Raw genomic sequence first — 21,621 nt, 5'->3', positions numbered from 1 at the left:
CTGATCCATTTGGTTATGGCTGTAGCATAGAAGGAAGGAGTATAGTACAAAATGAAGTTCAAGAGGTAAGTAGGACGTGACCTTGAAAAGCTTTTCAGGCTATGATGAGGTTTTCTGTTTTTATCCTAATGACAACTGGAAGCCACAGAAGTGTTTTAAGCAAGAAAGTGTCATCAGCTTTGCATTTAAAAGCATCATTCTAGATGCTTTGTGTAGATTAATTAGGGATGTGGGTAGCCTAGAGTAAGGAAAACTAGCTACAAGGCTGAGTTATAAGTAAGAGACAAAAGTGGCTTGGATTAGTGTGGTACCAGTGGCAATGGAGAGAAAATGAACAGACTTGAGAGGTATTTAGAAAGAATAATAGAACTTGGTGACTGGCTGCACATTAGAGTGGATTTATAGGAGAAGGAGATATTAAAGATGACTGCCAAATGTCTGCCTTAATCATCTGAGGAAATGGTGATGCCATTTCTGCAGAGGAGGAATAATGAAATCATATAGATGTGGAGGTAATCACTTTTATCTCCCACTCCCTTCCACTGCACTCATATCCAATAAAAATGTGCTATTCCAGACTAGTTGGATTTAATAAATGTCTATACAAGAGTTAAAATGGCAAAAATATAAACATGTGGAGAGTAAATAACATGATACTAAAAAACCAATGGGTCAATGAAGAAATCAAAGAGGAAATCAGAAAATACCTTGAGACAAATGAAAATAAAAGCACAGCTTTCCAAAATCTGTGGGATGCAGCAAAAGCATTTCTAAGAGGGAAGTTTATAGTGAGATAGGCCTACCTCAAGAAACAAGAAAAATCTCAAATAAACAATCTAACCTACCATCTAAAGAAATTAGAAAAAGAAGAACAAGAGATAATTTTTTGAAAAGATAAACAAAATTGGTAAGCCTTGAGCCAGATTCATTAAGAAAAAAATAGAGAGAATCCAAATAAACAAAATAAGAAATGAAAAAGAAGTTACAACTGATATCACAGAGGTACAAACAATCCTGACAACACTATGAACAGTTATACGCCAACAAGCTAGACAACCTAGAAAAAATGGATAAATTCCTAGACATACAATCTTCCAAAACTGAATCAGGAAGAAATAGATAACAAGGACAGACTGATCACAAGTGTTTAAATTGAATCAGTTATCAAAAAATTCCCAAGAAACAAAAGTCCAGGAGTAGACTGCTTCACAGGGGAATTCTACCAAACATATAAAGAAGAGTTAATACTTATCCTTCTCAAAATATTCCAAAAAATTGAAGAGGAGGGAATACTCCCAAATTTATTCTAAAAGACCACCATAACCTTAAACCAAAATCAGACAAAGACACTACAGAAAAGGAAAATTACAGGCCAATACCTCTGATGAATATAGCTGCAAATATCCTCAATAAAATATTTGCAAACTGAATTTACCAATATATTAAAAGGGTCGTACACCATGAACAAGTGGGATTTATTCCAGAGATGCAAGGATTGTTCACTACCTGTTTACCAATTAATGTGATACACCACATTAACAAAACAAAGAATAAAATCACATAATCATCTCAATAGATGCAGAAAAAGCATTTGATCAAATTCAACATCAATTTATGATAAAAACTCTCATCAAATTTGGTATAGAGGGAACATACCTCAACACAATGAAGGCCATTTAGGACAAACCCACAGCTCACATCATAGTCAATGATGAAAAGCTGAAAGCCTTTCCTCTAAAATCAGGAACAAGACAAGGATGTCCACTCTTGCCACTTCTATTTAACACAGTACTGGAAGTCCTAGCCACAGCAATCAGACAAGGAAAAGAAATAAAAGGCATCAAAATTAGAAGGGAAGAAGTAAAGCTGTCACTATTTGCAGATGACATGATATTGGGTTGGCCAAAAATTTGTTTGGATTTTTCGTAGGAACAGCTGGTTACTGCTGTTCCTAAGAACTACCTCTACCTTTTCCACAGGAGGCAACACTTTATTCTCACCCCACCTCACTCTTGGTCATCTCAAAATCAGTTAAAGCCTCTTTTGTAACTAGAACTTCAGACCTAAAGTTTCTAGACTCTGTTGTCAATTGCATGGGTGCTCAGCCTGCTCCCCCCACTTCCAGGTACCTGTCTGAAGACAGATATCTCTAACTTAACCCCCATACACATATCCCCATACCTGACCTGATATTTAAAGCACTTTATATTTTCCAAAACACTTTGTGCCCATTTTTAAATTTGATCTCCACGCTAACCTTGCCAGTATCAACATCTCCATTTTCTAGGTGAAAAACCAGAGGCCCATAGAGTGATTAGCCTAGGGTTATATACCTAATAAATGATAGCTCAGCGCTGGGAATCATATTCTTAGAATTCAAGTATTTTCACCCTATTGTAAATGCCTGTATAAAAAAATCCAACAGGAAAATAAATAAACATATGAATAAATGAACATACTGCATGTAGAACTCCTGATTAGCAGAGAGAATGCACATTCCATACAATAATGAGCAAGGACAGCACTCATCAGAGTTTTTCCACTTAATTCCTACACCATTAATTGTGTATACCATTCAGTTGGCATGGACCTCACCCTATGCAAGGAACATAATAATCACATAAAGCCTCAAAGCCAGAGGTGAAGATTTCCCAGAGTGAGACACCCTGCTGCCCAGAGGCAAGGGAGTTATGACAGGTGCTGGGGAGTCGGGGAGAGGAAGGACAAAGAGGACTCAACAACCTCCCTTCATTCTCCATTAATTTAAAATACAGGAAACCAAGGAAGTGGCTTGGTTGGAAAATCAACCTTTATCCATTCATTATGTCTGTCATTTATTTAATCATCCAGCAAGTTGTGTATTCATTGAGAACTTCCAGCACAAAAGCCTGCTAATGGGGATTACAACAAAATAATCATCTTTAGGGGAACTTGTAGGCTAATAAGGGAGAGAAGATATATATATGCATAGAAAGAACTGAAAGTTGAAAGAGTTAAGTGTTATGAGAGAGGTTCAAAGCACAAGGTGGGGGATTCCAAGTCATGAGGAAACACCTCCAAACCTGGGGAATAAGGAATATCATTATAGGAATGGACCTGGTGACTGGGCCTAGGCAAGTAAGTAGGATACGTGCTTGAGATTGTTAGAGAAGAAGAGGGGAGGGCAAGTAACAGTGAATTCTGAGAACACCATGGAAGAAATTGTGAAGCATGTCCTGACAACAATGACCTGTTCAGTGTGGCTGGACTGCAGAGTACAAGAAAGGAAAAGTGGGCACCAAGGTGGCAGATGAAGGTTAAGGCTAGCTTCAGAATTCCACTGTGAGTACCTAAAGCAACAAGGACACACAGGGTGGATGGAGAGAAGAGATGAATCCTCACAGCAAGTCTCAAGCTTCTCTGTACTGACCCTGAGCCCTCACATAGCCTATCCTGATCCCTTCTGGGAATAGAAGAGCCCGAATGAATTTTTCTCTACATTCAGTTGTACCTTACTTATGCAAGACAGGTTCAGTTTCCAGGGAAAGACTCACCATGGCAACAAGCTAGGCATGGCCTGGTACCACAGTGAAGTGCTTCTCTCTGGCTGGAAAGGGCAGGATCTCTGCTATGTGGCGACCACCTAGGCTCCCTTCCCCTTCCTAGCTTACCACCTTGGGCCTCAGTCAGCCATACACCCAATTAAGTCTCTTGTTCAATGGGGAATCTGAGTACTTAGTTTGTCCTCTAATGAAAGATTTGCCTAGGCCTTTCTAACTGGCAAGGCCATTTTCCTCAGTGGCCCCAATTCCTGAACATGTCTTTTTTGCCTGGGAGATCCAGGCTGCAAAGAGTAATGTAGAAGGCTCAATTAACTTAAGAATTTTCCTTCTTTTCCCTCCATCTCACCTCTCTCTCTTTCCCTTCAGGGATATGTATCATGCCACACTGAGGCTCTATCCAAGATGAAGGCTCTACTGAAGCCACTTCCACATTTAATTTTTTCCCTGGCTTATTGCCCTACCACTATTTCAAGCTCTTTTCTTAACAGCAGCCAGTGTGAAAAAGCCTTAGGGGGTTTAGTTAACTAGGAGCTCAATGTCAGTCAGCAGTATAATATGGCTGCCAATATAAAAGTTAAAGCAATTTCATTAGAAAAAGAGAACCCAGAAGGAGAGCAATGAGACCATTTGCTCTGCTTTGCTCTTCCACCCCAGAAGGCAGTATCTGCTGCCTCACCACCATGCCTGAGGATGCTGCAGGTGGGAAGGGAAAGGGGCATTGTCCTGGGAAGCTGCAACCACATTGGTCTCCTGATAGTTCCTCAAAAGATCAGGCACACTCCTGTCTCAGGGCCTTTGAATGGCTCTTGTCTCTACCTGAAACACTTCCCCTAGTTCTTGTCATGGCTCACTTCCTCACTTCATTAGGCCTCTGTACAGATATTGTCTCTCCAGAGACGCTGCCCCTGACCTCCTATTTAAAATAGTCCCTCCCATCACTCTTTATCTCCCTTTATACTGCTTTGTTTGTCTTCAGGACACTTATTATCTCCTGACACATATTCTGTTTCTTCCATTAGAATGTAAGCTCTATGAACATAGGGTTTTGTGTATTTTCTTCACTGCTGTGTCTAGAACAGTGCCCGACACAGTGGGAGCTAAATACATATTTGCATAAACAAACTTTTTCATGCCATCTACCTCATTGTATTGCAACTTATTTTTCATTTGTTTTGTCCCCACTAGAATTTTATCTAAGAAACTTCTTTTCTCAATTATTTTGACATTTTTATTAATTACCTAGCATTGGCTAGGTAATTAATTGGCAAGGATGTTGTAGAGGGGTTTCAAACATTGGATGGCGTTGGCCTAGACCCACATTGCCAAATACGGTAGCCACTAGATACTTGTGACTATTGAGCATTTGAAATGAGACTTGTCTGAATTGAGGTGTGTTGCAAATGTAAAATGCACACCAGATTTTGAAGCCTTGGTATGCAAACATGTAAAATATCCCATCAATAATATTTTTATTGATTATGTGTTTAAATAATACTATTTTGGATGTAATGGGTTAAATAAAATACATTCTTAAAATTAAATTCACCTGTATCATTTTTTGTTTTTTAATGTGGCTATTAAAATATTTAAGTTACATATATGACAGGCATTATATTTGTATTGAATAGCACACAGATATTTTACAACCTCCATGTTTAAACCTTGACCTTTACAGGCTTGTGAGAGTGTGTATTGGGGGGAGGTTTGAAGTGGTTCCCTGTAACTGACAGAGAAGAGGGTTCTCCATAATCACTGCTCCTGGGGACTGGTGGCAGCAGGGTCAAATAAGCACTATGCTTTATTACTCAACCTCATCTTTCTCATTCCTGTCTTCTTTCACCCCAGCTTGTCCACAGTAGCTAGCAACAAGCCAGATGGAATGGTTAGAACTTTTTACCTTCTTTCTTAGTTCTGCCCACCCATGTTTCCCCTGATGGTGACAACAATGAACAGATAAATGGTCCAAAGGTGAGCTACAAATTGGAAGAATAAAATCTAGCCACAAGCGCCCTGGATCATCCACACCCAGCAGAATCCCCACTTTGGAAAATCTCTCTATTCCTGATAAGTGATTTTATGTGTGTAGCCAACTCCCCTAGCAAAGCCCCATGCTGGGTTATCCCAGGAGGGAAATAGAGAAGTAGAAGACAAACAACCTGCCCTCTAGGATATTATAATAAAGTTGGGAAACAAAACTAATGTGTATGTGAAAAGTTAAACAAGATCACAGGACAATCATACAAGAAATGTTGGGCAAAGTATGATTAAGTCCAAACAAATTACCCAGAGAGTTAGTGCTTTAGTAATTCAAATTACGGTCAGCCCTAAGGTTGAGGCAGGCAGAGAAAGCTTCCTCAAGGAGGTAGTACTTGTGCTGGATTTTGAAGGATGTATGTGATTATTACAAAATCATAGATTTCTAGAGCTTGAAGGGCCCTTAGAGTCATAGTGCACTCCTCATTGTACAGATAAGGAAACTGAGGCCCAGAGAAAAATATAGTAAGTCAGGAAAAAGTTGGGAGCACAACCAAGATTTTCTACTTCCCAGTCCACTACTCTTCCTTCCAAGTGTTGAGAAGGGAGGGATTGTGTTCTAGGTGTAAAAAATGTGCAAAAAAACAAATTCTTGAATATTCACTCCCCAATCTGCCCCTCTCCTAACACACACACACACACACACACACACACACACACACACACACACACACCTCCAAACCTGATCTGGGATCTCCTTTTATTTTCCTAAAGACTATGTTAATCTAGAAGGTGAATCAGATAACACTGATTCAAATTCCAGGTCAAACACCAGTGCCTTTTTATTTAGTTAGAAATGGGCCAGGAGTTGATGAATGGCCTCTCTGATGTAACCCGCCATCTTGAAAGCCTTGAGGTTGAGAGACCCTCCTTCTGTTCCTTGGTGTCCCATCACCACAAGGTATACAGACTCGATCTGAACTACTGTCACTGCCTGGTTGCCCCAACTCTGGCCTTTGGTGTGGAGGTCCATGGTGTTGTTGCCCTCAGTGTACAGGTTGTCCCCGGTCAACAAACATTTGGTCCCTGCAAGGGTGATTCCCTGAAGAAACAACTTCTCTCTCTCCTCTCTCACTAGCAAGATCTGAATTTCTTCCTGGGTCAATTGAAACAAGTTGCCTTCAGGATAAGAAGCTAACAACCAGGGTGGGGAATTGGTGATTATCGCTGCATCACAGCGCATTCCAGTCTGTAGGAAGAGGATGATCCAGTCTTACCAGACTTCTTCACTGATACCCCCTATGCACTGCATGATTCAAGTAAGCTGTATCTGAAAGATGAAAAAAGTGCTTTCTGGCAAGTTGGTCTTCAAAAGAAGTTTGTCGGTAGTTGGCCCAAGATGACTGATAAACTGAAACTGAAATAAGCTAAAAATACAGTCTCTTTCTGATGGCTTCTCCCCAGCAGCAAGGTGGAGGAGGTCTTGATGACTTGTGTGAAGTTATGCCCCAACTGCCCTCTGCTGTGACTTATCAAGCTACCTCTGGAGCAGGAGTGAGGTCACAAAGGCTCTGTGGCTTGTTAAATAGTCATAATGCACCGCTTCACGGATGACTTTTGGCAGTAGCTTTCTTAGGTTATATCTCCAGCTAGTGAGATATTGGGGCAAAGCACACCTACTTACTTCCCTAGGATACCATGGGAAGAACACCAACCCCTAATAGCAGAAAATCCCTCAAAGTAGAAAATAAGTGGGTAATAACTGAGTTGGAGGTTTGCATATAAAGCAGGACAGGTGAGGTTTAGTGTGGCAACTAGTATCTCAGACGTTGGCTAAACTAAGATCTGAGCTCTAGGTACAAAGTCAAAAAGCCCACAGGCTCACTGGCTTACAACCTTTGGGGGATGAACGTAATAGCCTCCTAATGATTTCCTTGCCTTCAGACTCTTTCCCTTTAGTTGTTTACCCTCTGGCCCACACCAGCTGTGAGTCTAGAGTAATTCATTTTCGTTTAGTCATTCAGCAAGTATTTATCAAGCATAAGCTATGTGCCAAGTATTTTTCTAGGCACTGGGGTACAGCAGTGCACAGAGAAATACCTCATGGAGTTCATATCGTAATGGCAGAAAACAAATAAATAATAGATAATAGTATCCCTTTCACAGAAAATATTTTACAAGTCTAATACTTTCTTCTTCCATATTTTTCCTCTTAGTCCCAGGCTTTCTCTACTCCTGTTGGGGTCCAATCTGACATGTGACTCTTCTGCAACCTTTGACAAGTCACCATCTGTATCTTAATTTCCTCTGAAATGACACTAACTTGCCTTAAGGAGGGAATGTTAGGAGGAATGGTTAAAGTTAATGATGGAGAAAATCTGGGACAGTTTAGAAAATTCATTTATTCAACAAATATTTATTGAGTACCTACTGTGTTCCAGGTCTGTCCTAGACTTTGGAGATCTAGCAGTGGACAGAAAGTCCCTGCCCTCATGAAGCTGACATCCTAGAGGGGGAGACAAATAACTGACAAAGACATTTATAGCATATCAGGTGGTGCTGATAACTATAAAGAAAAAAGGTTAAGAAGATAGAGAATGCTGGGGAAGAAGTGGTGGTGGTTTTATTTAATATGAGGTGCTCGAGTAAGGATTCTCTGATATTGTGACATTTGATCAGAGTCCTGACAGAGATGAGGGAGTGAACATGTGGATTTCTGGGGGAAGAGCATTCTAAGCAGAGGGAACAGCAAGTGCTCGTGAGGCAGGAGCATGTCTGGTATATTTGAGAAAGAACAAGAAGATCAATATGACATAAACAGAGAAAGAAAAGGGTGATAGAAGGTATAGTCAGAGAGGCACTAGGCTTAGATCATATGTAGGGCTTCATAGGCCATGTAAGGATTTGGCTTTTACTCTGAGATGGGGAGCCATTGGTAGGTTTTAAGCAAAGGAGAGACGTTTCTATAGATTCTAGAGTCTAGAAGATGCTATGTAGAGAACAGATGCTAGGGGAACCAGGGCCAAAACATGGAGACTAGACTATGACAATAATCCAGGCTAGATAAATAGAGGTTGGGGCCAGAATACAAGGGTGAGAAGTGGTTAGATTTGGAATATTTTGAAAGAAGAGCTAATAGGATTTGATGATGAGTTGAGTATGGGGCATGAAAGAAAGAGAATGTCTCCAAGGCTTTTATCCTAAACAACTGGAGTTGCCAATTTCTAATATGAGATATATTATAAAAAGAGCAGATTTGAGGAGATGATAGGTAGAAATCAAAAATTCTGCTTTGGATATGGTAAGTTTGAGGTGCCTCTAAGACATCCAAGTAGACATGTCAGTATGCTGTTGGATATTATATAAGTTTAAGAGTTAACAGGATGGATCAGGAATAGAGATAAAATTTTGGAAGTTTTTTGCAAATATGGTATTTAAAGGCATGAGACTGGATGACAGCACCCAGGGAATAAGTGTAAATAGAGAAGAGGACCCAGGTCTTAGCCCTGACAGCATTCCAACATATAAAGAAGGTAAGATAAGGGAGAAATAGCAAAGGAGATTGGGAAAGAGATGTCAGAGAAGTAGGAGAGAGAGCAGTGTCTCTGAAACCAAGTGAAAAAAAAATGTATCAAGGGGAAGGGAGTGATCAAATACTCCTGAGAGGAAAAGAAATCTGAGGATTACCCATTGGATTTTGCAATATGGAGATTACTGGTAACCCTGACAAGGACAGTTTGTTGGAGTGGTGGGGGTAAAACCTGATTAGAGTGTTTTCAAGAGAGAATGGGAGGAGAGAAAAAGAAGTGGAAGTAGATAATTTAGACAAATATTTGGAGGAATTTTGCTATAAGGTACAATAGAGAAATGGGGTAGGGGATGGTAGGTGGGGGAGAGGAATGTGGGTCAAGAAAGGGTTTTTTAAAATTGGAAATAAACATGTTATTATAAACATGTTCTTGTGCTGATGGAAATGATCTGGTAAAGTGGGAATGTTTTATGATAAAGGAAAGAAGGGACAATTTAGTAGTGGAGGGAGTATGCAATTGAGTGGACAAGTGGAGGAGTTGCCTTAGGAAGGCTCGGGAACAGTTGATTCATTGAAGGAAGATTATATGGGTTCACATGCAGAGCAGCAATTAGATTTGGTTGTGGGAGGATGTGGAAGTTCCTTTTTGATGTCTTCTATTTTATCAGTGAACAAGGAAGCAGGGTAATGATCTGAGAGAGAGGAGAACAGAAATATTTAATAACTGAGTTGAGGAAGGGAAGGTAACCGCCAATATTCATTGTGCCCTTATGATGTTCCTGGTACCTGATATACGTTACTTCTTTGAATCCTCACAAGCACCTTACTAGACTTGGTTTACAGATGAGAAAACTGAGACTCAGAGATGTTGTGTAACTTGTCCAGGGTCATATACCATTAGCAAATAGCAGAGTCGAAATTTTAACCTGAAGTCCATACTCCTTTTAACTATCCTAAACAGCATGGACATGAGGTTAAAGTCTAAGTAACTGAGTATATGATGGTGGCATTACTAGGGATAAAGAAAACTTGAGAAAGAGCCGGTGGCAGAAGTGGGAGAGGGCAAGAGGTAGGAGGAAGGTGTAAAAGATGAGGAGTTTGTTTTCAGTCGTGATGCCTTTAATGTGCTAGCCGGAACACCAAACTGGAACTCTCAGGGGAGAGTTGGAAGTTCCAAACTTGAGCACAGGAGAAGGGTCACAGGACTTGAGATGTAAATTTGGGAGTACCCTACCAGTGGATAAGGATATAACTTGAGAATGAGATCAAGATTACCAAGGGAAAGAAAACAGAAAGAGTAGAAGAATGAGGACAGAAGCCAGGGAAATGGATAAATAAGGGCAAAGAGGAGTTGGGAGGAAGGCAGAAAAGGAATACTGAGTGATGCCAGCAATGAGTCTGCTTTATAATAAAGGCCAAGGGAAGAGAGAATGTCATAAAGGAAAGTGAATCAACAGTGTAAAAAGCTGCAAAACAAATGGAGATTGAACACTGCGAAGAGCTATTGGATGCAGCAACTGGAGTTCAGGATGATTGTAAAAGAGCCAATTGAGAGGAGTGTTTAGCATGCAGTGAGTATGTTCTGAAGACGTGGAAGTGAAGCGATACTCGGGTCATGGATTGAGGGAAGGGCTTTTAGGCTAGGGAAAAAAGCAAAATATGATGAATGAGTAGTTTAACTAGCAAATGTTATGGATACAAAAAGAAGAAAAAATCACTTTGTAGGGAAGGTGATATTTCAAACCATAACATCACAACAGTGAGGTAGAAATGACCCTACAAACTGTGGCCAATACCCTCATTGTAACCTTGGTCAACTTAAGGCCCAGAGAGGTGACATGATTTGCTCAAGGTCACACAGCATGTTAGTGGCAGACCTGAAAGTAAAACCCAGGTTTTCCATTGACATATATACACTACCAAATGTAAAATAGATAGCTAGTGGGAAGCAGCCGCATCGCACAGGGAGTTCAGCTCGGTGCTTTGTGACCCCCTAGATGGGTGGGATAGGGAAGGTGGGAGGGAGATGCAAGAGGGAGGGGATATGGGGATATATGTATACGTATTGCTGATTCACTTTGTTATACAGCAGAAACTAACACAACATTGTAAAGCAATTATACTCCAATAAAGATGTTAAAAACAAACAAAAACACCAGGTTTTCCAACTCCCAGACTGTTGTTTTGGCCATCACAAGTCTGATTCAGAGAACACTACTGAGTAACTGCATCTCATCTGAGAGGTGGTCCAGTGGGTCCTTGGTCCTTTCCCCACATCTGTGATGACAAAAGTTATGAGGCTACTGTAATAGTCCAGGCTTTAACTAGATTGATGGTAGTAGGCTCCCCCTGGATAAGGGGAAGGAGGAAATGCTTATAAACCATTTCAAAAATATTCTACAGTGACTTGCCCAAGGTCTCACAGGAAACTCTTCAGAAAACCAGTCATCACCACAAGGCAGTCTGTATTATCTCTGCCTGGTGCATTGCTGTTAACATTAAATAGTAGTGGAATGATATTGGTGCTCAGAATCCTTACAGCATCATGGGATGTGAGAAGGGTGTCAGCACTCGAGCCTTGGACTTAAGAACTCCCCGGCCAAACCTGGAGTCTGAGCTAGAACAATCTGTTGTTGATTTTTAATCTTAAGAAAATGGAAACAGTCCTAGAAATATTTGTGAGCCTAATATGTCACTGTTTTGCCTCCTGTCTACATTCTTAGTAGCTTTGCACTTAAAAAATATGAAAAAGCTCACAATCACTGGATTTTATTTAAACTAAGTGTTCTTAGAGAGCTAGAATGTATATTTAGCAGTTTCCCCTGCCAAAGGAATGGCATTTTGACAGGCTCCCCCAAAGAAAAGGGCATTTGCCAGGAAGCAAGATGGCGGGAGCGGCCATGGGCGAAGTTTCGCGATAGGAGCCTCCGCGAGGATCAGGTGACGAGAGCTTGATCCAGTACGGGGAGGGCGGGAGCTGGAACCTGGGTTGGGCAAGGAGGCAAGCAGAACGGTTGTGGCGGCAGCAGCCCGAGGAGCGGTGAGGCATTCGGGTGGCGGGAACCGCGGTCATGGACCATATCACGGTGCCCAAGGTAAGGAGAAGAGTTCGGCGAGGCTGGGAGCCGTAGGCTCCCTCTCGGTGCTCAGCCGTGAGCCCAGGCACGCCCCCTCAAGCCTTCTCAGGGTGCTCTTTGACGCCCTCTTCCGCGCGGGACCCGAGTGATATTCCTCGGTTCACACCCTCTTTCACCCAATCTGAACTTTCTTCTCCTTGGGATCCGCCTGCTGGCGGCTGCGGCGCGAAGGAGAGGTGGTCCTGTGCCAACCGTCCTCTCACGTGACGCCGACCCCGCGCCGGGTGCTTGCCTGCCGGGTCCCTCCCTGACCTGTCCCTCCGACCCCAGCTCCTCCCGGCTCCCCAGTCGTTACCTCATACACGCCTTTACTCCAGCCTTTTATATACACTCGCTGCAGTTGTAACAGCCTTTCTTGAGCACCGCACTTGGCATTGCCTCCTGGAGAGTTACTTCCTTTATCCAGCGTTTCCCTACTCTCCTTTTGACTCCTGCCCCTGACCTGCCCCAGCAGTTGCCTAGACCACCACCATCACCCCCACCCCAGCCCCCCCCGCATGCATGTGTGGGTTTTGGGGGCAAAAGCATCTGTCCAGCCCCAAGGTGGGCTATGAGAAAGGAAGGAGGTGTAGCAGAGTGGACCTGGCCTTGCTCAGCTGGGAAGGAAAACCCGAGAGGTGACATTGCCAGGCCAGCTGGCATCTGTGTATAGCTGACCCCCCAGTTAGAGCCTCTTCTACTTCTTTTCTTTCCAGAGCCTACTCTTTCCCTCCCCAACTCCAGCTTCTTTCTATTCGGATTCCATGTCCTTCCTGTCAGTTTTCTTTCTATTATCAGGCTGAGGATCAGAGAAGAGTTACAACTAGTCTCTGCTTAATTTTTTTCTATCCATCATAACAGATGTGGCCCAGGCTAACTGACACACACATAAAAGCCCAGTATGTTGTAATCGAAAGAGCACGGATTTTGAAGCCGGAAGACTCGAGTTAGAATGCCGGTCCCCTCAACTAGTAGCTTATGACTGGACAAATTTATTAACCTCTCTGAGACTGTCTTTCCTCCTTTACCAAATGGGGATAATGAAATTTGTTCTCCTCACTTCACAGGGTGGTTGTAAGGACTAAATAAAAGGATGTGTGTGAAAGCTTTTTTGTAACTAAGCTTTTTTTGTATCAACCATTAAGGATCACTAACTGTAAAGAGGCAAAAAGGTAGTTTATTTGGGATCTTAGAATTGCAATTCAGGGATCACAGAAAGTCTGGAAGAAACCAGAATAGTGTCCCACTAGAGGAAATGACCAGGGTTTTAGAGGAAAAGAGGGACGTCAATGCAGGCTTATACAAGTTGTTTACCAACAATTTGGATTGGAGGGTAAAATTATTCTGTACATAAGATTGAGTTATGGAATGCATCTCATTCATTACTAGGGAAAGTTATGTTTTCTTAGGCCAGATAAAGTCCGGTTCTCAGCATTATTCTTTCCTTTTAGCAACTCATCAACTCTTTAGCAGTTTTAATTTAGAGTGTTCAGCAAAAGTCCAGCATGGGCAGCAAACATGGAGGTCCTCAGGTCATGTCTTAGTCATTCCTGACATAGTTCTTTTCACATTTCCCCCTTTTGCCCATGCTTTTTCCTGAAGAAAACATCATTGGAGCAATTCTTATTCCCACATAGCCAGAATGGCTTGGTTGCCTGCTCCAGGTCCATCATGTCCCTTAGAGGGTGGTTGTGTGAATGAATCAATGGATGGATTGTAAAATTCATTGGAGGCACCGTGATGTTGTGCTGCCTCGAGTTTATTGACTTGTGTGAACATCAGCTGAGCAGTAGAATGGCTAAGTATAGAAGTAATCAATTTAAGCAAGCACTTTATCAATATAAAGAAGCTGACAACAATTATTAAGAGTAATAACCCAGTTTGCAGAACAGTTTTGAACCAAGATCCAATGTTTCAGGGTAACCAACTAAACAAATCAAACATTAGGGGAGTATTAAGACTATCAGAATGAAGTCAATTGGCCTTCTTTTGTTAAGATCTTAATTTGAGTTTCTACTATACCAGAGGCATTTATCCAAGTACAACAGGTGTTATTTAAGATGACACAGACACCTCCAAGTTCTGCAAGAAGGTAATCCAAAGCAAATCTTTTATCTAACCCAACATGAGCAAGCAAATTCAGGGAGTCTTTTTGGGCACTTAATGCTCTAGCTGTGGCATTAGCTGTGTCTGCTATGGTAGCAGAGAGATTTCGAATAATTTTGTCAATGGCTCCAACTCCCCACGTGGTTTGAATAATTCTTGGGAACCTTTGAAATCCCTCAGAAGGGGTTTCTTGGCATAGGCAGAAAGTAGAGTGTGTGTGCCATTTGGTAATTTCTGAAGAATTTAACACAGTCAAAGGAACTATTAAAAGTCCTAGAGCACATTGAAAACGTGGGGTTAGAGTGTTGGGGCAGGACATCCCCCAGGTGGTACTCTTCCAACCACCAATAAAGACATAGATGGAGCATAGAGAAAGGAGGTGTCAAAGGTGAAATTCAACCATGGGTTGGTTATATTTGAGCAGCCTAGAAGCCTTCCTTGTAGGAATACATGGGGGTTATCATGAGAATATGTTTTGTTTTTGCACAGTGAAGTAAAGTTGGGTGTTTGGAAGCTGGATCTGATGTTTCCGAGTAACCAAAGGGCCTCGTTGGAACACATGTTCCTAAGGGAATATTCTGGGTTTTATCTGGCTCCAAACAAGGCAAACAAGGAAAGGGAACTGTGGATTTGAGTAGATGAACATGGTATGCTTGGAGAATAGATGAATTCTGAAAAGGATATGGTAGAGGGATACCAGTAAGATTGGAGATAGCCAAGGCAAGGGGATCCTGGGTATTCAGTGAATGATCTAGGGTGCTGATGGCATATCCAATAGTCTGTTAGATTTCCTCCAGTGGCTAGACTTTAGGAAATGCAGAATAAGGCATTATTTTCCCAGGCATAAGGAGCCTGCGTGGATAATAAGAGAGATAATAACATAACTCTAGTAAAAGAACTATCCCAAGAAAAGTCAACCATTTTAATATAAAGAAGACTAAGGGTAACTCCTGGTCTTGGTTGGTGAAAGAATCCCAAGCGGAATAGATTAATCGAATGGGCAAGAATTGGAGCCAGAGGCTTATTCCCAGCAGAGTTAATGCAAGATAGAATTACCACTCATGGAGGATGCCCACTGTATGTAATAGGGCAAAGCGCATTAATAAAACTGTAACTTCAAGGAAGAGTCCCAAAAGTTCAATTCTCCAGTCCTTCATAGTCAAAATCGAAGGACCAAAGGGCCAGGGTCATTTCCTCTAAACTTTAATTCCTGGACATCAACCTATTCATGAAAATTTTCACTCCTTGAAAGTATGTATATAAGAAGGAAAGGCAATTTGATGCCTCATCAGTTATTACATAATGAAGGAGATGTAACAACTCTATGATGACAGCAATTAGAACGAGGGTAACTTGAGGGATTTCATCAGTGAGGATCATGGAGAGTACCGGCCTTGTTCAAAGTCTTGGGAGAGCCATCTACATTAGGTGCCATCTGAGTCACTTCTGGGCCAATTTCAGCTTTAGGTCTCCAACTGTTTCAGAGGCCCACACAGGTGGGGAAGCCTTTTTTTTAAAATTGGAAACATGAATCCAAGAATCAATGCCTTTAAGTTTAGCAGCACAGGGTGTTGGTTAAAAGTACCTAATAGGGTCCCTTCTATCTGGGTTGTAAGGAGTCCTTTAAAATACGTCTTTTCCAATAAACATAGTCCACTGGTTTTAAATTGTGGTGTTCTGTATCTCCATCTCCCAGGAGCTCACTGTGGAAAAAGTTTTCAACCAGGTGCTCATTTTTTTAGAGCCTTAATGAGACTGACAATAATGTAAAAGATCTCCCTTGACTAGAAGGGGCTTATATAGTCCTGAGTCAAGAATCATGGGTTTTTCAATAATTTTTTCAAATGGTTACAGTTTGTGTTTTCGAAAGGTTATAGATATTAAGTTTACCAGAACTATGGGTAGCAATTTAGGCCAAGGAAGGCTGAAGGCCTCAGAGATTTTTGCTAGTTAGGTCTCGATTATGTCATTTGTTCTTTCCATTAGACCAGAAGATTGAGGATGATAGCACAGTGGAAATGTGGTAGTATAGGCCAGATTTCACAAACAGCATTTAGAATTTGTCCAGTGAAATGGACACCATTATCACTATGTAATTGCAGGGGAATTCCCCAATTAAGAATAATCCTTTCCAACAATATTGGCCACTGTAAGGGGAGTTGCACATCTGCAAGGAAAGGCTTCCACCAAATGGGAATACATGCACACCATCATCAGAACATATTTGTATCCTTGAGAGGGAGACAGGTAGATAACACCCAGTTGACAGATAGCAAAGGGACCAGGAGGCAAAGGAAAGTGGTTCTGAGAAGTATAAATAGGTTTTTCTGGGTTATACTTAGGACAGATCTGACACCTCTGACATATTTCAGCTACTACTTTGGGAGAAGGTTTCCAAAAGTATTGTTTTCCCCAGGCTATCATTTTATCAGTTCCCCCAATGAGTCACTTAATGTATTAATTTTAGTATGGTTTCTTGAGTGGCTTCAGAAAGAGGAGGGTGGCCATTGGCTTATACCAAAGCCCAGTAAGTTGATCAAATGTGCATCCTTCAGAAAACCACCTCTGTTACTTAGCTGTATCATGCAATTGCCCATCTCTAATAATATCCTTTTTTCTTTTATTGGAGAATAGTTGCTTTACAATGTTGTGTTAGTTTCTGCTGTACAGCAAAGTGATTCAGCCACCTGTATACATATATCCCCTCTTCCTTAGATTTCCTTCCCATTTAGGTCACCACATAGCCTTGAGTAGAGTTCCCTGTGCTATACAGTCTGTTCTCATTAGTTACCTATTTTATACATAGTAGTGTATATATGTCAATCCCAATCTCCCAATCCATCCCACTCCCCATTCCCCCCTTGGTATCCATATGTTTATTCTCTATGTCTGTGTCTCTATTTCTGCTTTGCAAATAAGTTCATCTATACCATTTTTCTAGATTCCAAATATCTGCATTAATATACGATATTTGTTTTTCTCTTTCTGACTTACTTCACTCTGTATAACAGTCCCTAGGTCCATCCATGTCTCTACAAATGACGCAATTTCGTTCACTTTTATGGCTGAGTAATATTCCATTGTATATATGCACCACATCTTCTTTATCCATTCCTCTGTTGATGGGCATTTAGGTTGTTTCCATGTCCTGGCTATTGTAAATAGTGCTGCAATGAACATTGGGGTGCGTGTATCTTTTTGAATTATGGTTTTCTCCAGGTATATGCCCAGGAGTGGGATTGTTGAGTCATATGGTACTGCTATTTTTAGTTTTATAAGGAACCTCCATACTGTTCTCCATAGTGGCTGTACCAATTTACATTTCCACCAACAGTGTAGGGTTCCCTTTCTCCACACCCTCTCCAGCATTTATTGTTTGTAAATTTTTTGATGCTGGCCATTCTAACCAATGTGAGGTGATACCTCACTGTAGTTTTGATTTGCATTTCTCTAATAATTAGTGATGTTGTGCATCTTTTCATGTGTTTCTTGGCCATATGTCTGTCTTCTTTGGAGAAATGTCTATTGAAGTCTTCGGCCCATTTTTTTTAATGTTTGGCGCCATTTTTTTTTTATTGGAGCAGAGTTGGTTTACATTGTTGTGTTAGTTTCTGCTGTACAGTGAAGGGAATCACCTATACATGTACATATATCCCCTCTTTTTTTGGATTTCCTTCGCATTTAGGTCACCACAGAGCATTAAGTAGAGTTCCCTATGCTATACAGCAGGTTCTCATTAGTTATCTATTTTATATATATTAGTGTATATATATCTATATCAATGTCCCAATTCATCCCACCCCCACTTTCGCGTTAGCATCCGTACATTTGTTCTCTATGTCTGTGTGTCTGTTTGTGCCTTGCAGACAAGTCCTTCTGTAGCATTTTTCTAGATTCCACATATATGTGTTAATATACGATATTTGTTTTTCTCTTTCTGACTTACTTCACTCTGTATGACAGTCTCTAGGTCCATCCATGTCTCTACAAATGACCCCATATGTTTCTTTTTATGGCTGAGTAATATTCCATTGTGTATATGTACCACATCTTCTTTTTTTTTTAACATCTTTATTGGAGTATAATTGCTTTACAATGGTGTGTTAGTTTCTGCTTTATAGCAAAGTGAATCAGTTATACATATGTTCCTATATCTTTTCCCTCTTGTGTCTCCCTCCCTCCCACCTTCCCTATCCCACCTCTCTAGGTGGTCACAAAGCACCGAGCTGATCTCCCTGTGCTATGCGGCTGCTTCCCACTAGCTATCTATTTTACGTTTGGTAGTGTATATATGTCCATGCCACTCTCTCACTTTGTCACAGCTTACCCTTCCCCCTCCCCATATCCTCAAGTCCATTCTCTAGTAGGTCTGTGTCTTTATTCCCATCTTGCCCCTAGGTTCTTCATGACCTTTTTTTTTTTTCTTAGATTCCATATATATGTGTTAGCATATGGTATTTGTTTTTCTCTTTCTGACTTACTTCACTCTGTATGACAGACTCTAGGTCCATCCACCTCACTACAAATAACTCAATTTCGTTTCTTTTTATGGCTGAGTAATATTCCATTGTATATATGTGCCACATCTTCTTTATCCATTCATCTGTTGGTGGACATTTAGGTTGCTTCCATGACCTGGATATTGTAAGGAGTGCTGCAATGAACATTGGGTTGCATGTGTCTTTTTGAATTATGGTTTTCTCAGAGTATCTGCCCAGTAGTGGGATTGCTGGGTCATATGGTACTTCTGTTTTTAGTTTTTTAAGGAATCTCCATACTGTTCTCAGTAGTGGCTGTATCAATTAACATTCCCACCAACAATGCAGGAGGGTTCCCTTTTCTCCACACCCTCTCCAGCATTTACTGTTTGTAGATTTTTTGATGTTGGCCGTTCTGACCAGTGTGAGGTGATACCTCATTATACTTTTGGTTTGCATTTCTCTAATAATTAGTGATGTTGAGCATCTTTTCATGTCCCTCTTGGTCATATGTGTGTCTTCTTTGTAGAAATGTCTATTTATGTCTTCTGCCAATTTTTTTGATTGCGTTTTTTTTTTTTGATATTGAGCTCTATGAGCTGTTCATATATTTTGGAGATTAATCCCTTGTCCATTGCTTCATTTGCAAATATTTTCTCCTGTTCTGAGGGTTATCTTTTTGTCTTGTTAATGGTTTCCTTTGCTATGCAAAAGCTTTTAAGTTTCGTTAGGTTTCTTTTCTTTGTTTTTGTTTTTATTTTCATTATTCTAGAATGCAGTTCAAGAAAGAGCTTGCTGTGATTTTTGTCAAAGAATGTTCTGCCTATGTTTTCCTCTGAGAGTTTTATAGTGTCCAGCCTTATATTTAGGTCTTTAATCCATTTTGAGTTTATTTATGTGTATGGTGTTAGGGAGTGTTCTAATTTCATTCTTTTACATGTAGCTGTCCAGTTTTCCCAGCACCACTTGTTGAAGACACTGTCTTTTCTCCAATGTATATTCATGCCTCCTTTGTTGTGGATTAATTGACCATAAGTGTGTAGGTTTATCTTTGGGCTTTCTATCCTGTTCCATTGATCTATATTTCTGTTTTTGTGCCAGTACCATACTGTCTTGATCACTGTAGCTTTGTAGTATAGTCTGAAGTCTGGGAGCCTGATTCCTCCAGCTCCGTTCTTCTTTCTCAAGATGCTTTGGTTATTTGGGGTCTTTTGTGTTTGCATACAAACTGTGAAATTATTTCTAGTTCTATGAAAGATGCCATTGGTAGTCTGATAGGGATTGCATTGACTCTGTAGATTGCTTTGGGTAGTATAGTCATTTTCACAATGTTGATTCTTCCAATCCAAGAACATGGTATATCTCTCCATCTGTTTGTATCATCTTTGATTTCTTTCATCAGTGTCTTATAGTTTTCTGCATATAGGTCTTTTGTCTCCTTAGGTAGGTTTATTCCTAGGTATTTTATTCTTTTTGTTGCAGTGTTAAATGGAAGTGTTTCCTTAATTTCTCATTCAGATTTTTCATCATTAGTGTATAGGAATGCAACAGATTTCTGTGCATTGATTTTGTATCCGGCTACTTTACCAAATTCATTGATTAGCTCTAGTAGTTTTCTGGTAGCATCTTTAGGATTCTCTATGTATAGTATCATGTCATCTGCAAACAGTGACAGCTTTACTTCTTCTTTTCCCATTTGGATTCCTTTTATTTCTTTTTCTTCTCTGATTGCTGTGGCTAAAACTTCCAAAACTATGTTAAATAATAGCAGTGAGAGTGGGCAACCTTGTCCTGTTCCTGACCTTAATGGAAATGGTTTCAGTTTTTCACCATTGCGAACGATGTTGGCTGTGGGTTTGTCATATATGGCCTTTATTATGTTGAGATAAGTTCCCTCTCTGCCTACTTTCTGGAGGGTTTTTATCATAAATGGGTGTTGAATTTTGTTGAAAGCTTTTTCTGCATCTATTGAGATGATTATATGGTTTTTCTCCTTCAATTTGTTAATATGATGTATCACGTTGATTGATTTGCGTATATTGAAGAATCCTTGCATTCCTGGGATAAACTCAACTTGATCATGGTGTATGATCCTTTTAATGTGCTGTTGGATTCTGATTGCTAGTATTTTGTTGAGGATTTTTGCATCTATGTTCATCAGTGATATTGGCCTGTAGTTTTCTTTCTTTGTGACATCTTTGTCTGGTTCTGGTATCAGGGTGATGGTGGCCTCGTAGAATGAGTTTGGGAGTGTTCCCCCCTCTGCTATATTTTGGAAGGGTTTGAGAAGGGTAGGTGTTAGCTCTTCTCTAAATGTTTGATATAATTTGCCTGTGAAGCTATCTGGTTGTGGGCTTTTGTTTGTTGGAAGATTTTTAATCACCGTCTCAATTTCAGTGCTTCTGACTGGTCTGTTTATATTTTCTGTTTCTTCCTTGTTCAGTATCAGAAGGTTGTGCTTTTCTAAGAGTTTGTCCACTTCTTCCAGGTTGTCCATTTTTTTGGCTTGTAGTAATCTCTCATGATCCTCTGTATTTCTGCAGTGTCAGTTGTTACTTCTCCGTTTTCATTTCTAACTCTATTGATTTGAGTCTTCTCCCTTTTTTTCTTGATGAGTCTGGCTAATGGTTTATCAATTTTCTTTATCTTCTCAAAGAACCAGCTTTTAGTTTTATTGATCTTTGCTATTGTTTCCTTCATTTCTTTTTCAGTTATTCTGAGCTGATCTTTATGATTTCTTTCCTTCTGCTAACTTTGGGGTTTTTTGTTCTTCTTTCTCCAGTTGCTTTAGGTGTAAGGTCAGGTTGTTTATTTGAGATGTTTCTTGTTTCTTGAGGTAGGTTTGTATTGCTATAAACTTCCCTCTTAGAACTGCT

General features: G+C 40.5%; 1 protein-coding gene across 7 annotated transcripts in view; it reads left to right on the top strand.

Moving 5' to 3' along the window:
• The first annotated feature begins 5,525 nt into the window (after positions 1-5,525).
• Positions 5,526-21,621, top strand: part of MTMR8 (myotubularin related protein 8) — a 223,727-nt gene continuing 207,631 nt past the window's right edge. For all 7 annotated transcript variants that reach the window (XR_014258437.1, XM_082444954.1, XM_082444953.1 and 4 more), the window contains exon 1: positions 5,526-12,140. Coding sequence is in view for 4 of the 7 variants with exons in the window: in XM_082444952.1 (XP_082301078.1) it covers positions 12,117-12,140 (24 nt within the window). In the remaining 3 variants the exon portion in view is untranslated. The remainder of the gene's footprint in view (positions 12,141-21,621) is intronic.

This window comes from Balaenoptera physalus (assembly GCF_965194825.1).
Source record: "Balaenoptera physalus genome assembly, chromosome: X".
Classification (NCBI taxonomy): domain Eukaryota; kingdom Metazoa; phylum Chordata; class Mammalia; order Artiodactyla; family Balaenopteridae; genus Balaenoptera; species Balaenoptera physalus.
The sequence above is the reverse complement of the archived record's forward strand: the minus strand, read 5'-3'. Positions and strand labels throughout refer to the sequence as shown.